This window comes from Gorilla gorilla, chromosome 1, assembly GCF_029281585.2.
Source record: "Gorilla gorilla gorilla isolate KB3781 chromosome 1, NHGRI_mGorGor1-v2.1_pri, whole genome shotgun sequence".
NCBI classification, from domain to species: Eukaryota; Metazoa; Chordata; class Mammalia; order Primates; family Hominidae; genus Gorilla; species Gorilla gorilla.
Genome location: NC_073224.2, coordinates 94,475,816 through 94,493,916, shown reverse-complemented (window position 1 = coordinate 94,493,916; position 18,101 = coordinate 94,475,816). Strand labels below are relative to the sequence as shown.

The following is an 18,101-nucleotide window of genomic DNA, read 5'->3' as shown; positions in this document are numbered from 1 at the left end:
TCTCTCAAGAATTACCTTCTTCATCATACCTTTCATTATACCACGAATATTCACTGGGGCCATCAGTTCTGCCTACTGTAGTTTCTCTCTTCCCAGCCACCTTACATCTGGAGCTTGTATGATCCTAATGGATGAATGCAAGCACAGGTTTTCCAAATTTACCCTTATCTCTTGCTCATCATGTTAGAAAGTCTAAGCTCACCCTAAGCGTACTATGGGGAAATTCAACGGGTAGAAGACTTGGGAGAGCATAGGAAAAGCAGTCCTACATGAATGGCTGTGTGACCCCCACATCCTGTCTAACTCCTATTACCTGATTCTCCAGTGCAAGATAGACTTTTTCAATGTATAACACATTCTTGTGTTCACCTGTGCTGGCATTGGTGAAAACATTGCTACCTTTTCCAGGCAAGGGATTTAGGGACCACTTCCTTATTCTGCTTCTCAGTCTATATAGTGATTTCATCCAGATATTTTATTTATTCTTACTATGCAGTGCTTGATATATGTCTCTAGTCTTTCCTAGATTTCTCATTTACAGTGTCTCTTCTTCCTGATTCCTCAGTGCTGTTGCCAAGATTAGGTTCAGGATTTGCACCTCTATTTTTCACTCTTCTTAAAACCCTTAAGCACCCTCCTACTTTCTATGCAAAACTATAGTAACTTCTTTTCCATTTTAGAACTTTCCCCATCTGTCTGCATCCTTTCTGCCTTCCATCCTCTTCCCTTGCTTCTGGGATTGACCTGGCCTCACCAAATGCCTTCATTTATATGTTAGTATACATTTGCCCCACCTTCCTCAAGTGTGCCTGCCCATCTAACTCTTCCTACAAGAGCTATGAAGGTTCATATCACATTGAGTTATGTTTAGAGCTGGGAAGGTGTAATCTAACCCAATACCCTGGCTTCACAGAAGGGAAGAATTATACCCTTCTGTAGGGTAGGTGGCTTGCTCAAGGTCACGTAGCTAAGAATGTGACTACTTGCTGTGAAATAGCATTACTATTCAGTGTAGCTTCTTTGACTTCATAATACTTCATGCAAATTGTTTAACCTAACTTCACAAGGTAAGTGTGGGATGTGTGTGGCAGATAGTGAGAGGTGCTGGGAGGTTTATTAAACATGATTGATTACCTTCAAGAGAGGTAAATTGAGCCCTAGAAAGACAAAAGGATTCATCATTTGTCTCATACCCACTTTTGGTCTGAGGCAGAAAACCGTAAATCCTTGATTCATGACTCTTCTAAATACTAGGAAACGTTTACTCCTTCTACATATGTGTGTGTGTGTGTGTGTGTAGATATGAATCATACTGTGGTAACAGTGTTATCTCTGCCCCACTCCTCTGCAAGACTATTTATTGCTGCATAATGGATGTGTATATTTTGGGGTACATGTGATAATTTGATACATTCATATAGATTGTAACAATCAAATCAGGGTGACTGGGACATTCATCACCTTAAATAAGTACCTTTGCTTTCTGCCAGGAATGTTGTTTAATGTCTCTAGTCTTCCTACTTACATCATATATTAACCATTTAGAGGAGTTTAGAGGAGAGTCTAGGCTAGATATTAGTGGAGAATGATAGAATTGACCGGAGTAGGGTTTATACTGTTGTATTTTTATCTTGCCATCCACTTCTGTCTCTTTTTTTACTTAAAGAAGAGAAGATTCTAATACTTGTTTTTAACATGCTGTGAGAGATATAGAGGAGAAAGCAGCTGAAAGCAGCAGATGATTGTTAGTACTGGTACTCATCTTGCTTCGTAAATCACCCCTTCAGGCCCCTTAATCATTTAGGTTGTTGTTCAGCTACCCGTGACCTGTCAGCATGCTCCTGGTCAGAGAAAAGTGATGGCTGTATTCCCGGGGCTATCTCGTCTCCTCTCTACAGGGAGCAGCCGCCACTTGGAGCTCCCCTGAGTACACAGTCCGAGATTGCTTGCACTTGAGGCTGCCGCTGCCTTCCATGCCAGGGCCTGTTTGACTTGCCCTATGCCATCATGCTGGTCTCCTGACACTGTGGAAATGCAGCCTCCTCACAGAACGTCTGTGTGTGCATGAACCTCTCTTCCACCTTCTCAACGTTCCAAACAGCAACGAGCTTGAATATTTCCTGCCCCAAAGCCCTCCTTAAGTTCAGAAGGTCTCTTTACCATGTTTTTCTGTCCTCACTGGTATTTCATACCCTTCCCAGGTTATTGACATGTGTCCCTGGGTGTGGAATGTTCCTGGTCCTGTGAAGTTAATTTCCAATATGTTCTTATTGCTCTTCTTGCTTTCTGTTATAAAATGGGGTTTGTGTGCTCATGAGACAGCTCATTAACCATGTATTGAATGAATGGAGGAATGAATGAATAATTTTATTTCCTGGAGCCATGATTCTGAGCTACTAAAAGACACAAGTGTTGGGGAACATAACAAGCACAGAGCCAAGAGTCAGGAGATGCAGGTTCCAGATATGGGTTTTCTGCTAATGAACCTGGGAAGTCTCTTATCCCTGGGCACTGGTTTCTTCATCTATAAGATGAAAAGCTTGGTCAACCCTGGTGGCCTCAAACATTTCAAATACAAAGTTTCCTCTATAAATTTTTTAATGAACTATTTCAGGCTGGGTGCAGTGGCTAATGTCTGTAATCCTAACACTTTGGGAGGCCGAGGTGGGAGGATTGCTTGAGTCCAGGAGTTTGAGATTAGCCTGGGCAGCATAGCAAAACTCTGTTTCTATTTAAATAAATAATAAAGAAATATTTCAGATGTAAAAAATGTATGAAAGGTAAAGTATGAATACCTAATGCTTAGCACTCTGTGGAATTTCCTCCCAAAGTAATACTTTTTATTTTAGTAGCTTTTGATTTAGAAAATGGATGACAACAACTAGCAATAGCACTTTCATAAGAATCTATCTTGTTACAAGAATAGCTATATTTAAAAAATAGTACATATATGATTAAGACACATTGATTAGTTTATGGCAATTCTTAATGCAAATAAAAATGTATAATAATCCTTGCTTTTGTGGCCCAAAGTAGTGTTTCTGAATAGCATGATCTACATTACCATGTGCATTTTAAAAAACGCCAACTTTTGGCCGTACTTCTGATCTGCTGAATAAACATTTCTAAAGCCTGGGCCTGTGATTCTGCCTTTTTATCAAGTATTCCAAATGGGATTTAGAACTTGAGTTTTAGATCTCCTTGGTCTACAAAGTAGGATGATACTTCATTTCTATATAATGACAATGAGTATTTCTTTAAAAAGTAGCTTCTGTGGTTCCTTTTGAGTATTTTGGAGATTGCAGAGATTTTATTTATGCCCAATTTTCAATAATATATCTATTGCAAAAATAAGTCATGCTGGGATTGAGGTAGGTAGATGGGAAATAAATGTCTCTACCCAGTGTTTCCAAGACTCCTCATAGATATTCTGGAATTTAGATTCATTTCAAACTTTGGTGTTGGTCATGCTGGCATTTCTGAGATTTTATATAAATCAACAATACAAGGCACATCAATATTAGAGACTGCCTTGGTTCTCAGGAACCCTGCCCCCAAGATTCTGGTTCCATAGGCATAAGAGCCAGAAGTTAAGGAAGCTGGGTAGCCCACAGAACAGAAGTTCATCTCACGACCATCCCCCCAATCATTACTCCTAACTGTACAGTCAAATGATTACGAGTGGCTTTGGCCAATAATGACAGCTCTACAGGATTTCATTTTTAAAAGCCTGTATCGAGCATAGATAAAGTGCTCAGTACTGTGCTGTGGACCATGGACCATATAAGGAAGATTAGTTCTTCTTAAAGTCCTTGCACTTTGGAATGGAATCCAGATTTTAATAATTTGGTAATTAACTTCTGGAAGGCTTACTTTATATACAGTGCCTTTTCTTGGGCTCTGTGAATAACCACTGTCAACTATATTCATTACTTTGACATTCATTTATCACCCTCCTATGTCCTGGTCTCTTTTCTTGGGTAGAAATATGTGTCAGTCATATTTCTTGCTCTCATGAAGGGTATGGCCTGTGGGATAAATAAATAATCAACCAATCAACAGTGAGTGATAATAGAGGCTTGCATATTGCTGTAGTAACCAACTCTGTGGGAGGATATGGGAAGCGGGAGTTGGCTTCACTGTGTAGAAGTGTGAGCAGATATTTCAAGAATAAACAAGAGTTCACCAGGCAGATGGTGTGGGGAGGGCATTTTAGGCATAGGGAATAGCAAATGCAATTACATGGAAGTGTGGAAAACTATGGCATGTTTAACTTGCATGTGGGGGAGTTCCAGAAATATCGTTTCGTGAGCAGAATTTAAGTGGACTTGCCGTGAGAACAAATGTGTTTGTTACATGGTGTTTTAGATTTTGCATTTTTGTATTGTGGTAAAATATACATGACATAAAATTTACCATTTTAGGCCGGGCGCGGTGGCTCACGCCTGTAATCCAAGCACTTTGGGAGGCTGGGGTGGGCAGATCACCAGTCTGGCCAAAATGGTGAAACCCCGTTTCTACTTAAAATACAAAAATTAGCCGAGCATGGTGGCAGGTGCCTGTAATCCCAGCTGCTCAGGAGGCTGAGGCAGGAGAATTGCTTGAACCTGGGAGGCAGAGGTTGCAGTGAGCTGAGATTGCACCATTGCACTCCAGTCTGGGGGACAAGAGTGAGACTTCATCTGGAAAAAATAAAAATACCATTTTAACCCTTTTTAAGTATACGGTTCTGTGGCATTAAATATATTTACATTGCTGTACAACCATCACCACCATCCATCTCCAGAACTTTTTCATCTTGCAAAGATGAAACTCTGTACCTGTTAAACAACTTCCATTTCCCTTTCTGCTCAGCCCCTATTATTTGTCTCTGTAAGTTTGACAACCCTAGGGACTTCATATAAGTGGAATCATAGAATATTTTCCATTTGTCATCAAGATTCAACCATGTTGTAGCATATGTCAGAATGTCCTAACTTTTTAAGGCTGAATAATATTACATCGTATGTATACACCACATTTTGTGAATCCATTCATCCATTGATAGACATTTGGGTTGCTTCTACCTTTTGGTTATTGTAAATAATACTGCTGTGAACATGGGTATACTCAGATTTTGTATCTTACTGTCTAAATTTTTAGACTCTCACATAATACATGCAAAAGGACTTTCTGAAAACCCTTTGTGAGACAGTACCTTTGGTAGAGGTGCTTATGGTTTTGTTTTGGAGATCTGCTCACACTCCTGAAACCGAGACTGTAGACAGAATATGATTGGAATGCCCAGCAGCACTGTCAGAGTCCACTTTTAAATTTCCTGTGATCATTTGCAAGAAGCGAAGCTCCAAAGCTCCTTCTAGAAAGGTAGTGAACACAGTCAAGGACTTACAGAGCCTGGCATAGTGTTTGCCTTTGCAAACTGAATCCTCACCCCTTGGTGAAGTTGCCTTTGAGCACCTTGACTCATAAGCAGGTCTTGGCTGACATCTGTAAGCATTGCAGAGACAGTGAGAAGGACTTGGCAAAATGAATTTTATGGTTAAGAATGAGGGAGACCTGCTTCCTATGAAGCAGGTGAGAGAGTGTATCACCAGCCAAATTATTTCTGGCCAAGGTGACTGAAGAACTAAGGATCCTGTTTTCTCTCTCTCTCTTTATTGCTCGCTCACTCTCCCTCCCTCCCTCTCTCTCTCTCTCTCTCTCTCTCTCTCTCTCTGTGTGTGTGTGTGTGTGTGTGTGTGTTAAAAATCCATGGATATGTTAATATACATACATTTTTTAACATATATATATATAATATATGTTAAAAATCAGGTATTTTCAAACATCCAGGGATTCTTTAGGGAGCTACACATTTTTGTGAAAACAGACTGCTAAATGTGTGAGGAGCATCTGATGGCCCCAGCCCTTCCCCTGGACTCTGAGGAAGTAATTCTATTCCTTCTGTTTCTGAAGTATAGCCCCAGGTTCAGGGCTGGCTGATCCCTTCATGAGATGCCCACTCTGCTGTTGCAGACTTCTGGCTTCCCCTTCTTGGATACTCAGTGACCAGGACAGAGATACATAGGGTTAGGAGGCAGTTTGGGAAGTTGGGAAAAAGAAAGCACTGGGGTGTCAGGAGATGATTAGAAATGAGGCTGCTGATCTGTCAGCAGCTTTCCAACTTCTCATCGATGTTCTTACTCATGTCTTCCATTGAGTGTTCACTCCTGGCTCCTGTTGGATGCTCTTCCCAGCTTCCCCTTCCTGGACCTCACTGACCGGCACAGCGCATTAAGTTCCAAGGCCACTATTCCAAAACAAGGTCCCAAGGCTCTGTTTGTGAAACCCCAGACACTTTCCCCTGGCCTTTCCAGTCTGCAGGTGGTGTTCCAGGACTTGCATTGTTTTGTTCCCTGAAAGGTCAAGTCCTGTAGGGCTTCATCTGTCCAGGCTGGTGGGGCTCTGGCTGGCAAAGCAAATGCATCAGATCAGCCTGGCCATATTCAGGGAGGGCCAGGCCCGTTGGCACAGACTGCAGGGCTGGCATGGGCTTTGTGGGAGGCTGGTCTGAGCCACAGACGGTGGCACCAGCAGTCTTGTTTGTTCTTCAGCCCCTGGCAAAGCCTGAGCAGATTGGATTCCTGTCCTGTGGAACACAGATGCTTCCTCCAGAGCCCACCTTCCCAGGCAGTGCTCCACCTTGGAGCAGCACCGTCAGTTTGGGAAAAAGGAAGATTTGTCCCTGAGAGCCCCTTCTCTTCTCCATTCTTGTGGTTACTCCATTATCTCCCCTCTGTCCAAATTCATTTTCTCAACACAATAACATGTTGTCCAAGCGAAGCATAATTGCCATATAAACAAATGGCTTAATGATAATAAATATTCAAGCATTTTCAGATACTTGATTTCCTTTTATTTTCCTAGTTTCCAACATAATTGCAAGTTAATTTTAATTTTTCTATTGGAAAGGGTATGGGACATCTGACCAGCAGGCAGGTGGGGAAGATGCAGAGTGTGTCCAACCCAAGAGTCCTTATAAATAGCACTCAGGCAGTTCTGGCAGCCGTGATGGGACCTGGAGGCCTATTTCCTGCCTCTCTTGTCCATCTTCATTTTGAAGGACTCCAGAGCATTCCACCAGCTGTTGTAAGGAGCACCTGTGTTGTCACCATCATTGAGGTTTTGGGAGAAATCATTTGGTCATGCTTTTTCACGCAGTGACTGTGCCCACAGACCCTGTAAGAGCCATTGGGAACTATGTGCATGGTGATTGAATTAGAGACCTGCTTCCAGTTCTAAAGAGAAAGTTCAGTTGCACTTTTGAGTTCTTAAGACGAAGGTATTAAAAGGCATGGCCAAGCCTGCCAAAATACTAACTGTAGAAATAGATAAGGATTCAGATACACAAGCAAGGAGCTGGCTGGGTGCCTCTTGCTATGCTCGGGTAAGAAATCATGATTAATAAAGGCCACAGAGAGAGTGAAACCAACAGGGAGGTGGACGAAGCAAGAAAGAGAGATATGGTCAACTACAACATTCTTCCAGAAATATAAGACATTTAAGGTTATGGCATAGCAGGCAGTATGTTCTCTAAAACCAGGACTGGGGAGAATGATGTAGTGTTTTGCAGAGGTAGGTACTTGATATTTCTGCTTTGATTTTGTTGTTAGAAAAGAGAAGTATATGGGGCATGTGAAAGTGATATACTGTAAGACACCAAAGACAATAAAACAGTTGAGGTCCAACCTGTGTAGGGAAGGTTTTGCCCTCTTCTGGGTGTTTCTGGGACTCTTCAGCCTTTAACTTCCACCTAAGTGCATCAGACACACTCTTCTGTACTCCTTTGGCCAGCAGGAGCAGCCTGATTTTAGTGACTCGTTCAGAAGGGAGGTGCAGCTGGAAGGTTGTGTTTATTAAAGCCCAAGTGACTGGAGGTAAATGCAGGTGTGGTCAGGAAATGTAGCTGGTTCACCTCTCAGTAGGCACAAGGCCAAAGTCAGCCGACTTGCAGATTGTAATGCCGGTTCTCCCACCCAGAGGTTATTTGAGTTCATCCAGCACTGCAGCTGAGCAGAATGCTGCAGTCAGGGTGACACACTGCAAACTGGAGCCATGTCCTCAAGTGCATGCCAATCAAACCAACTTTAACCTTCGCTGGTTTGTGGCTGCTGACCTAGAGAGGAATTTGTTATATGGCTGAGGTCCTGTCCTACCTAAGCCAGACTCCAGTGCAAAAAAAAATCCTGTCAGATGCGCCTCTTCTTCTCCGTCTCCATCTCCCTCTCTGCCTCCCGTTTCCCCTTTACTCTTTATTGTTAGTTGGCCTGGGGTTCCTGGGCTGAAGCGGAGTTTCCTCTTGTCTCCGTGTGTTTGCTGCTCTGGTTTGCTCTTCTTCCAGGGCCCCTTGGTAAAAGAAGAGCTGCTGACAGGGTAGAGTGGAGGTGGGGAAGTGACCACCAGACTGGGAGTGATGTAGGTTGTGGTCATCAATGATGTAGGTTGCTGTCACCAGGACACTCAAATCAGCTGTGACCAGAGCCTGCAATGACAACGTGAAGAAGGATCTCTTACCTCAGTTAGTGAGGTCCTATTCTTGTAGAGACAAGAATGTTTCTCGTAGAAACAGATAGCCAAGAAGTATCAACAATAACTCTGTACAGTGGAATAGAAGATCTGAGATTTTAGTGAAAAGGGTAGACTCAGGACAGTAGGAAGCTCTGAGTTGAGTTTGTAACATCAGAATATTAAAAGGCACAGTGAAAAGAAGGTTCTGGATTTCTAATGAGATTTCCAAAGTAGGCTATGTTTTTATCTCATTAGGATGGATTAAGTTCATGCCTATCAATGCTAACTGTAGAAATAATTAGGTTTCAGATGCACTGTCAAGGTGTTAGGTGCCTTTTTCCAGGCTTGAGTGGCAACATGGTAGGAGACGGTCTTGAGTATAAAAGGTCCCAGAGAAGGGATGTGGGTGGGCTTTGGGTCTTATGTTTCTTAATTTTTAATCTGTAGCCCAGATGTTTGATTGGAGAGCTTGCAAGTGAAGTTTGCTAGGTGGTGATAGTAAGATGGGAATCAGATGAAAATGGTTTTAATAAACTGGAGAAGTGCTCAAAATGAAGTTCACTGAGGAAAATGTAGAATTATACCACCAGTTATGAATAGCTACACAAGTGTTAAGAGATGGCTATGAATGAACAAATGTACCAGAAAGAGCTGAGATTGAGGATGACGCCAACATCCATCAGCAGTATGGGTCTGTGGTTGGAGCATCCCTGTCTAGGACTACAAATAAGAGTTCAAAACACAGGGGTTGTCACTATATACCCCATGAATATGTACAATTATTTGTCAATTAAAAATATAATTAAATAAAACTTAACAAATACATGGTTTTTGAGGCCATATCTTTTCTAGATGTGCCAAAATCTTCAGGCTAGCAGGGCTGTGGGTAGACTTCTAGACTGACTCACAGATAAAGGAAATTTGAAATTGAACTTTTAGAGAGTAATTTAGAATTCATAATTATCTTTCAGTGTGTAAAAAACCCTGATGTGAAGATTGGTTCCAGCTGTTAGTCTTTGCTGAGAATGGAATGTAGTTTCTGCAGCCTTTGATGAGACACTAGGAATACTTGCCTGGCCGTGGAAGTCATTAAATGATAGAATGAGTTATTGAGGGAAGGTTCTGATTTTTTATGGGATATTCCAAGTAGGCTATGTTTTCATCTCATGAGGGTAGATGAGGTCCATCTACCCTAGCTGATGGCTGAGAAGTGGTATAGACTATTCAGAGTCCCGTTTCTAACCCAGAGATTGCCTGAGACATCCACCTGCTTTTACATCCCCCAAGGTGCTCCCTGCCCCCAGGAGCTATTCCCCACACCTGTCTGGGGACCTTTTTTCCAGGCATGGGCTAGCTGGGTCTGTATAGATGCACTGATTTCATCAGATTGCACTTTCTTTTTGTTTTCTTCTTTCTTGCAGTATGAGTTTAAAGCCAAGAACATCAAGAAGAAGAAAGTGAGCATTATGGTTTCAGTGGATGGAGTGAAAGTGATTCTGAAGAAGAAGAAAAAGGTAAGTGGCTCTGAACCAGAATCTGAGGTGAAGAGGAAAGCAGGGGAGGTAGGCATGGGGTACCTTTTTCTTCTGGGCCCACCTCCAGAGAGAATCCCTCCCTTATCTGGCAAGCTCTTCTGCTTTGAGCAGCAATGGTGCTGACAGGCTGCAGCAGAGTGTAGGGAGAGGCGAGGCCAAAGGCCTAGTCACCAGTTGGCTCAGTCAGTCCTGGTACCCCAGGTGATGGGAGTCACCTCCTGTCATCCATGCCTTCAACCCCCCCTCCCCATTTTCATACCTTTATCTTTGAGTTTTGAGTCCTGATGGTAGAAAATATTTTCAATTTTAGTAAGAATAGCAGGGTTCAGTGGGATTGGGCAGCGAGAGGAGGCTTCCTCAGCAGCTGTCCCCTTCGATTGCAGGACCATCCTTCAGTCCCACCCCAGGTGCCATGCAGCCCCCTCCGTTGTGTGTCCTTGCATCCTCCTGTTGCAGCCTATATTTACATCGTCCCTCAAGACCCAGCCACTGCTGCTGCTCCGTGTGCAGGGATGGTGGGGTGTGGCCAGGTCGGGAGGATGGGCAGGGGGATTGATCCATTCAGCGTGAGTTGGGGAGAGACAAGCAAGTGAGCATATGTTGTTTAAACACTTGTTTGTTTTGTGCCAGTTGTATGTGGTTGTGGCAGGTAACATTAACCCCTTGGAAAGGCTAGATTCGTATGGTGGGAGGATGTGTGTTTTCAAAATGAAACAGAAAAGAGCTTGGCTGATTGAGTATATATAAGGAGCCCTTTTTGTCCCTGTTTCTCAATTCTGCTGATGTTTTTATTTTTTATTTATGATGCCTTTGTTTTACATTTATTGATGGTAGCACCATATCATAGTCCTCCATAGACCTCCTGAGCTTCTTTTGGTTTCAAATCTCAGTCGCTCTTAATTCAACTGGAACTTAAAGCAGACCTTGAATGTCGGGGCTAGAGGGAGAGAGTGTGGAGGTTATGGAAGCAAAGACAAATGAATCATAGTAGGCAACATAAATTTGAAGAACCATATAGCTGAGAGAGATCTTAAAGGGGACTTGTCATATCAATCCAAGGGCTTAAATCTTGTTTATAATGTCCGTACAAGGGGCATTGTCCAGTGTATGATTGGACATCTGTAGCAATGGGAAATTTACTACTTCCTGAGGCAGCCCCTTTCCTCTCTGGATGGTTACAAAGGTCTCTTACATATTAATCCAAAACTTGTTCTTTCATGCTCCCTCAATACTTTCACTGGTGGTTTTAGAAAGTGTTTTATGGCTATGATGCTGCAAGTATGTAGAAAAAAGATATACTGTTTATAAAGAACCACCTTCTTCAAAATTCACAAGTATAGGGAATTAAATATCTTTGCCTTTGTAAACCTTTACTGTGTGCATGGGCCCCATCTTCTTCTTCCTCTGGGGACATCTGTTTTGCTTCTTCTCCTCTCACATGTATGTACAGAGTGGACAGTCACGGGACAGTCTTTAGAGTATTGTCCTCTAGGAGTTCCTGAGCAGGACATCAAGCTGAGGCCTGTCAAGCCCTGGGCCTGTTAAAGAAATCGTGGATGACAACAATATGAATTTGAGCAAAAGATATCCTCAGAGGAAAAAAATGGGCTAATTTTGTCACATGTGTAAGATTGCTTTCCTCAGCAATCCGTGGCTGACACTCCCAGAATCTTCCCACCACCCCACTACACATCCACTTCTGACTGACATATCTTTGTTTGCCTTTCTTTCCTTCCTTCCTTTCTTTCCTTCCTTCCTTCCTTCTTCCTTCTTTCTTTCTTTCTTCTTGATGGAGTTTCATTCTTTTGCCCAGGCTGGAGTGAAGTGATGCAATCTTGGCTCACTGCAACCTCCACCCCCGGGTTCAACTGATTCTCCTGCCTCAGCCTCCCGAGTAGCTGTGATTACTGGCGCCTGCCACCACGCCCAGCTACTTTTTATATTTTTAGTAGAGACAGGGTTTCGCCATGGTGGCCAGGTGGTCTCAAACTCCTGACCTCAGCTTATCCACCCACCTCAGCCTCCCAAAGTGCTAGGATTACAGGCATGAGCCACTGAGCCCAGCCTGTTGACTTTTGATTAGGTTAAATGTAAACACCTGCTGTCCTAGGGACTGCTCTGTCCCTTTCAGGTATCTTCATACACCTCTGTTGTTGTCCATCATGGGGCAACTTCATAGTTTTGCCCTTAGAGCACAGTCTTGTTTCTCACCTCACTGTCTCTCCCATGTACCTTTACCACATATGGTGGCTTCCCCATTGTGCATGTGAGAAAACTGAGGTTGGATCTCATGACACAGTGTGTGCTGAGGTATCACCTGGAGAGAAGCCTCCCTGCCTCCACTAAGCACATGAAAGCCAGGCTGGAGTAGCATCTCCCTGAGGGAGTGCATGGGACCTCGTGACTCACTTTGAAACTACGTCCTGGGTAATCTCCAATGTGGCTTCATCATCCTGCTGGCCCAGAAAAAAAGATGGTCTAGCAGGTCTTTCCTAGATCTAACTCTTCTGATGCCAGGCTTGGGAAAAGGGAGCTGCCCATCTTGTTTCCTGCACCCACACTTAGTGTCCGTTCCAGGGCCGTGGCTGTGATTTGAATAATGCCTTTAACCACGGGGTTCATTTTACACCGTCTCTGACAGATGAATGCACATTAACAGCAATCAGCCTTTTTGTCATCTTGTTCTCATATGACAGTTCTCTGGTATCTTAATGCTACCACCACACTCAGACACATGCACACTTTCTCTCTCTGCTTATAGAATTGAGAGAGGTGAGAGTAGACATGCTATTGTGTAAATGCACAATTTTCTCCAAGGAAATGGAATACTTGGCAAATGTCACTGATCACCATCATGATTAGGTTAAGAACTAGAGCTCTTTGCCAAGTAGCTGTAGGTGTAGAGAGAGCCATAGCCTATATTCAGCCGTGAGGCAATGGTTCCATGTACAGCCTGACATTGCCCACTGATTCGTTGGTGCTTGTGCCGGGCTAGTGGGTAAAAACATTGAATAGTCCTCTCCTCCCACAATTAGCTTGTTGATTTTCACTAGGTTAGTGTGACAAGCTGGGAGGGACCCTCAGCCCAGATGAGAAGACCTGGGTTTCAGTCCTGGCTCTACCCTTCTTAGCCTGTGGTTCTAAGCATGTTATTTTGCCTCTCTCAGCTTCAACTGTGAAGAGTTCAATTAGGTGATCACTTTAACTTTTCTAGCTCGAATACTCTGTGCCAGCTCTGGAACCATGCTTTTTGGTGTTTGTGTGTATATATAGGTCACCTGTATGTATTTAGGTCTTTGAGAATCTACTGGACTATAAAAAAAAAAACCACAAAAAACAGCCCCCTGGAGTCTGAGTGGGTCACTATGTTGTTGTTTCCCAGTCTTCTAGAGCAGGAGGGGACACTCTGAGGTCCAACATCTCTGAGGCAGCCATCCCAGCCTCCTCTCTCTCCCAGCCTGTCTGTAACTGGTGAATGGTGATGTGTTTCCTGGCTGAGAACTGTGTTTACAGTGAGTCCCTGCCCTCCAGTGAACTTTTTAAAGGCAGGAGCCATCTTTGGAAGCCCAGCACTTGCCTGGGCACCAGACACATGTATGTTTTCAGTAATCGTGGCTGTTCACTAGCTGCTTGATTGAACATTATTTGTGTGTAATAATGTCATTAAATTATGAGAAAATAAATACTTAGCAATTGGATCAAATGAAGTCTAGTTTGTTACCTTTATCATGTTGTCCTCCCTCTTTTTCTTCCTGTCAATCTGCCAGTTTAAAAGGAAAAAAAAAAGGATGAGATCCTTTCTCAAATATAGGAAGGCTTCCATAAAAATTGCTAATTCCATAGTATTAATTGTAGGATTTGTTCAGGTGACTGTAATCTTCAGGTGCATTATACTAGTGTAGGCAGTGGCCAAATATAATCAACTTTCATTGAGATGTAAAAAACATCTTTTTGGTTATAATAACAAATATCTAAAAATGCTGTCATCTTGAACTGACGCCAACAGATAATGAATCTCAAATTCTTTATGAATCTTAGGTTGAATTTGTGATGTAAACCCAGTTACTAAGATAATTAGCTGTACTTTGATGTCTCTCAACCAGTACATTTTCTTCAACTCGCATCTAGGCTCAAGTAATTATCTTTTCCATGTATATATAATGATTAGTTATTATAATACTGGAATCACGCTATAGCACCATTTTCTAGGGAGTGGAATCCTGAATAAGAAAGACTAGTGTTGAACTTCATCCAAGGGATTTTTCTAATAAAGGACCCAAAGGGCTTGAGTTTTATATAGTTTCTCTTATGAACCAATAACTTTCTTGGGATCCCCTAAGGCAACATTCTAAAAAGGCTCCATCATTTTCATTAACAAATATTCATTGTGTGTCTACCATGTTCAAGGATCTGCATAGGTTACATAAGGATATTAGATATGAACCCTTCCCTGCAAAATTATTCTTTGTCACTGTATGCACACATAGGTCTATTACAGGTTTTATAAGATTGCATTGTAGTTATTTATCTCTTTCCCCCATAGGTTGTTAGCTTTAGGGGGCAGGGACCATGTCTTCCCTCAAATCTTATTTCATCTGTTTGGAAAAGTAGAAGACCAGAGGGAGCAAACTGATGTAAGTAATTACACACTAAGGTGATAATGAGAACAGCTAATAGTAATAGCTAACACTGATGTGGAGTACCTGCTATTGCCCAGGCCTTGTTTGATGCATGTTTACACTTAACAAATCCTCACAACTGTCCTATTAGGTAGATACCATTCTTATGATTGTTCAAAAGCAGATTGAGCAACTTGCCTGAATCTCAGATCCTATCAGTGGTGAAGTCAAGGTTCGAACCTTGTCTTACTTAAATCCCAAGCAGGTTCTTTCCACTGCTCTGTTGCTGTGTGTGTGACTGATCTTTTTGGACCCCTTTGGATAATAATCACTCCATAGGAAATGCCTAATTAATTAAGCCAGAGTCTTTAACTCCTAACCTGTACTCTGTCATGGGTGTATTACATCACAGGGAAACTATGTTCCTGCCCAAACAGTAGTGCTGGTTACTATGGAAACACAGAAGTCAGATCGAATTAAGAAAAGGAGGCACTCAGAATTATAGAACCAGAATTTAGGAGACTTAAAAAGTGATTTGGCCTGATCCTCTAATTGATTAGATGTAGCAACAGGATAAGAGAAGTCCAGTGACTGTCCCTAGGACCCCCAGGTAGTTACTGACAGCCAGGGTGTGAATCTAGGCCCTAAACTTCATCCAGTCTTCTTTCCACCATGCTGTGTTTCTTGGCCTTCTTTATTTTCTGCTACTTTAAAAACAGGCCTATTAGGAATTGTGCACATGGGAGGATTTATTACTGCTTCAATTTTGAAATGCACGTTCCTATATCCATAGGTTATACCTGAAGGAGAGAGATAGCTTTATTTTCAGTAGTATCCCATTCTATCTAGAATCATGGAGAACTTGTCAAACTGAGTTTATGTGGCCTTTGCAATTTTTTTTTAAGTCACCACTGCTATTAGGTGCTTGAATAATGCTGCATGAATAATGGTGAAGCTTGCAGGCTTTGTGATATGCCTACTGATAATTTCTAGTAGGGATAGGAAATGAATGTCAGTACAAATTTCTCCTCTACTTTAGCATTCCTGAGGAAGGGTTTCAAAGATGCCATATCCATTTCCACATATCAAAAGGAGAAAGGACCACTGTGATAATTATTCCTGACTCTGTTTTCTCTTCTTGGCACGGTTCCAGGAAGACCTACCTCTAAACCAGTTCCCATATAACATTCTTTGCCAGGAGCTTTTAGAATGATAAAGTGGCTGTGAATTTCCATGGAGGACTTGACATTTGCACTCAACAGATTAAGGAAAGAGAAGGTCCTATATCAAAGATGCGCTTACCCCATTCAGTGGTCTTACAAAAGCATACAGAGCAAGCCCTTTATTCCCTTCCTCTGTGGAAAGCAAAGAACTTCCTGGCAGTGGACAGTGAAAGACTGATTTCATCATTTGGAGTTACAGACCATGGGACTGCAGGTAGAAGAGTTGGATTTTATTTATCACTGGACTAGGTGGCCTTGGAGGGAAATAAGTCAACTTCTCTGAGCCTTAGTGTTCACCTTTAAGGTGGAGACCAATTTTAGTAATCTAAAAGCATTATGTAGTTCTTTCCCTAAATGGAGGAAAGGACCTTTTTCCCCATATCAACTATGAGAATGAAAAATGAAGCAGATACAGATGACTTCCTATATCTTTGCTTTCTCACCTTCTCACTTTCTGTGTTAGTCTAGGTCCCGTGAGAAGCAGATGCCAAGACAGTGTTAAACGCCTGTGGGAGAAAAGGGGGAAGCATCTGAGAAAGGCTAGGAGGACTGTCAGGCTGCAGGGAGGTCTGCCCCTGAGTGCAAGAGAGAGGGGAAGAAGGAAGGAAGGAAAGTAGGAAGGAAGGAAGGAAGGAAGGAAGGTAGGAAGGAAGGAAGGAAGGTAGGGAGGAAGGAAGGAAGGAAGGAAGGAAGGAAGGAAGGAAGGAAGGAAGGAAGAAAGAAAGGAAGGATAGCAAAAGGCTCTTAGACTGCAGTGCAGTCTGAGGAAGGCTTGGCAAGGTTTCAGGGTGTCCAGAAGCCAAAGTTGTCTGTCGGGATCCCCACATCTCCCAGAGACGGGCCTGCCTTAGTATCCCTCCATTCTCAGTCACTGGCTGGAGCAGTCTGTGGAAAGCATAACTCCTGAACCAACACGATGATGAATTTCAGAGTGCAGCAGCTGGGTCCCTTGGGTGCACCTCCCTGTGACTGGAGGTCTGTGGTGTACACTCCATGATCACACCTTTCTTTCTCACTCCAGAAAATGTTTACTAACCGAGATATGAAGTTGAGCCTTCCTTCAAGTTAACCTACTCCCTCTATCTCGCTGACTTTTAAAAATACCCTGGAGTAAGGAATTCATAAACAAAGAGAAGAGGGGAAGGGAGGAGATGGCACAGAGAGAGAGACAGGTTAATAAACTCTAGTTTAGAGACCTCCTAAAAGGCTCAGCAGTGCCATAGGTGTCCTTAGCAGACACGGAGGGCACAGGAGTAAGAGAAAGGAGTTACACATATCCACATATAGAGTTGGGGCATGGCAGAATGCTAGACAGTTGCCCCTAGGACTAATTAATCTGCTCCACCAGGCACTCCCTGCCCACTCACAATTTTTTCTCCATTTGCTTTATTTCTGGAGTGAGTGAAGAGGCAGATCCTTGTCTCCTTGAGCATTTAGCGTATCGGCCTCGCCACTGCTGCTGCTGCTGCTAGTGCTCCTGCTCCAGCAGGAGCCCTGCCTGGGCCTGGACTCATAGTGGAAGGAGGTTGAAGACCAGCCCTGCTGGTGCCCAGTCCTGTGGGTTCCCTGGGCTGTTTTTAGTAAATAAGCCTGTGAAGGGCCCCCTTACCCCAGAAGGCACTCAGAGAGGTGCTGACAGCTTTAGAGGTGTGTGTCCCCTCCTTTCCTCCTCTCTTTCTCCTCCTCTTTCCTTCCAATCCCATCTGAACTGAAAATGTCCTCATTTCCTGGCATATCATGGAGACCACAGCTGATCCTGAACAGTGAGTAGCAAGACTGAAATTTCCCTCACACAGCTACCAAGACTCCAAGTCTTTATTTTCAAGGATTTTTTTTTTAAAAGGAAAAAAAAAAAAAAAAAAGACTTCAAAGACAGTTAAACTGAGTTTGGCTGTAGTTATTGTTCAGTAATACGTTCTGTCCTATCTATTTTTGAAGCCAACTTTGATTTATAATCCCATAGGTCTGGGAAATTCGTTTTTCTTCCTATTTTTCTTCTAATTTCAAATTTTTTTTTTCTGATTGTTTTTCCTTAGAAGAGTATTTCCATATAGAAAAGTGAGGAGGAGCTGGTTTGTTTGTGTTGTTTTGTTTTTTTCTTTGAAATACTTGCAAAACATAGGCAATAAGAGACACAATTTCAGACCAGGAGACAGGAAGAATCAAATTGTTCTTGA

At 42.7% G+C, this 18,101-nt stretch overlaps 1 protein-coding gene across 2 annotated transcripts in view; it reads left to right on the top strand.

The window, feature by feature from the left end:
• Nucleotides 1–18,101, top strand: part of NOS1AP (nitric oxide synthase 1 adaptor protein) — a 320,296-nt gene that overhangs the window by 212,801 nt on the left and 89,394 nt on the right. For both annotated transcript variants that reach the window (XM_004027787.5, XM_019025884.4), the window contains exon 3: nt 9,969–10,061. In XM_004027787.5, the coding sequence (XP_004027836.2) occupies nt 9,969–10,061 (93 nt within the window). The remainder of the gene's footprint in view (nt 1–9,968; nt 10,062–18,101) is intronic.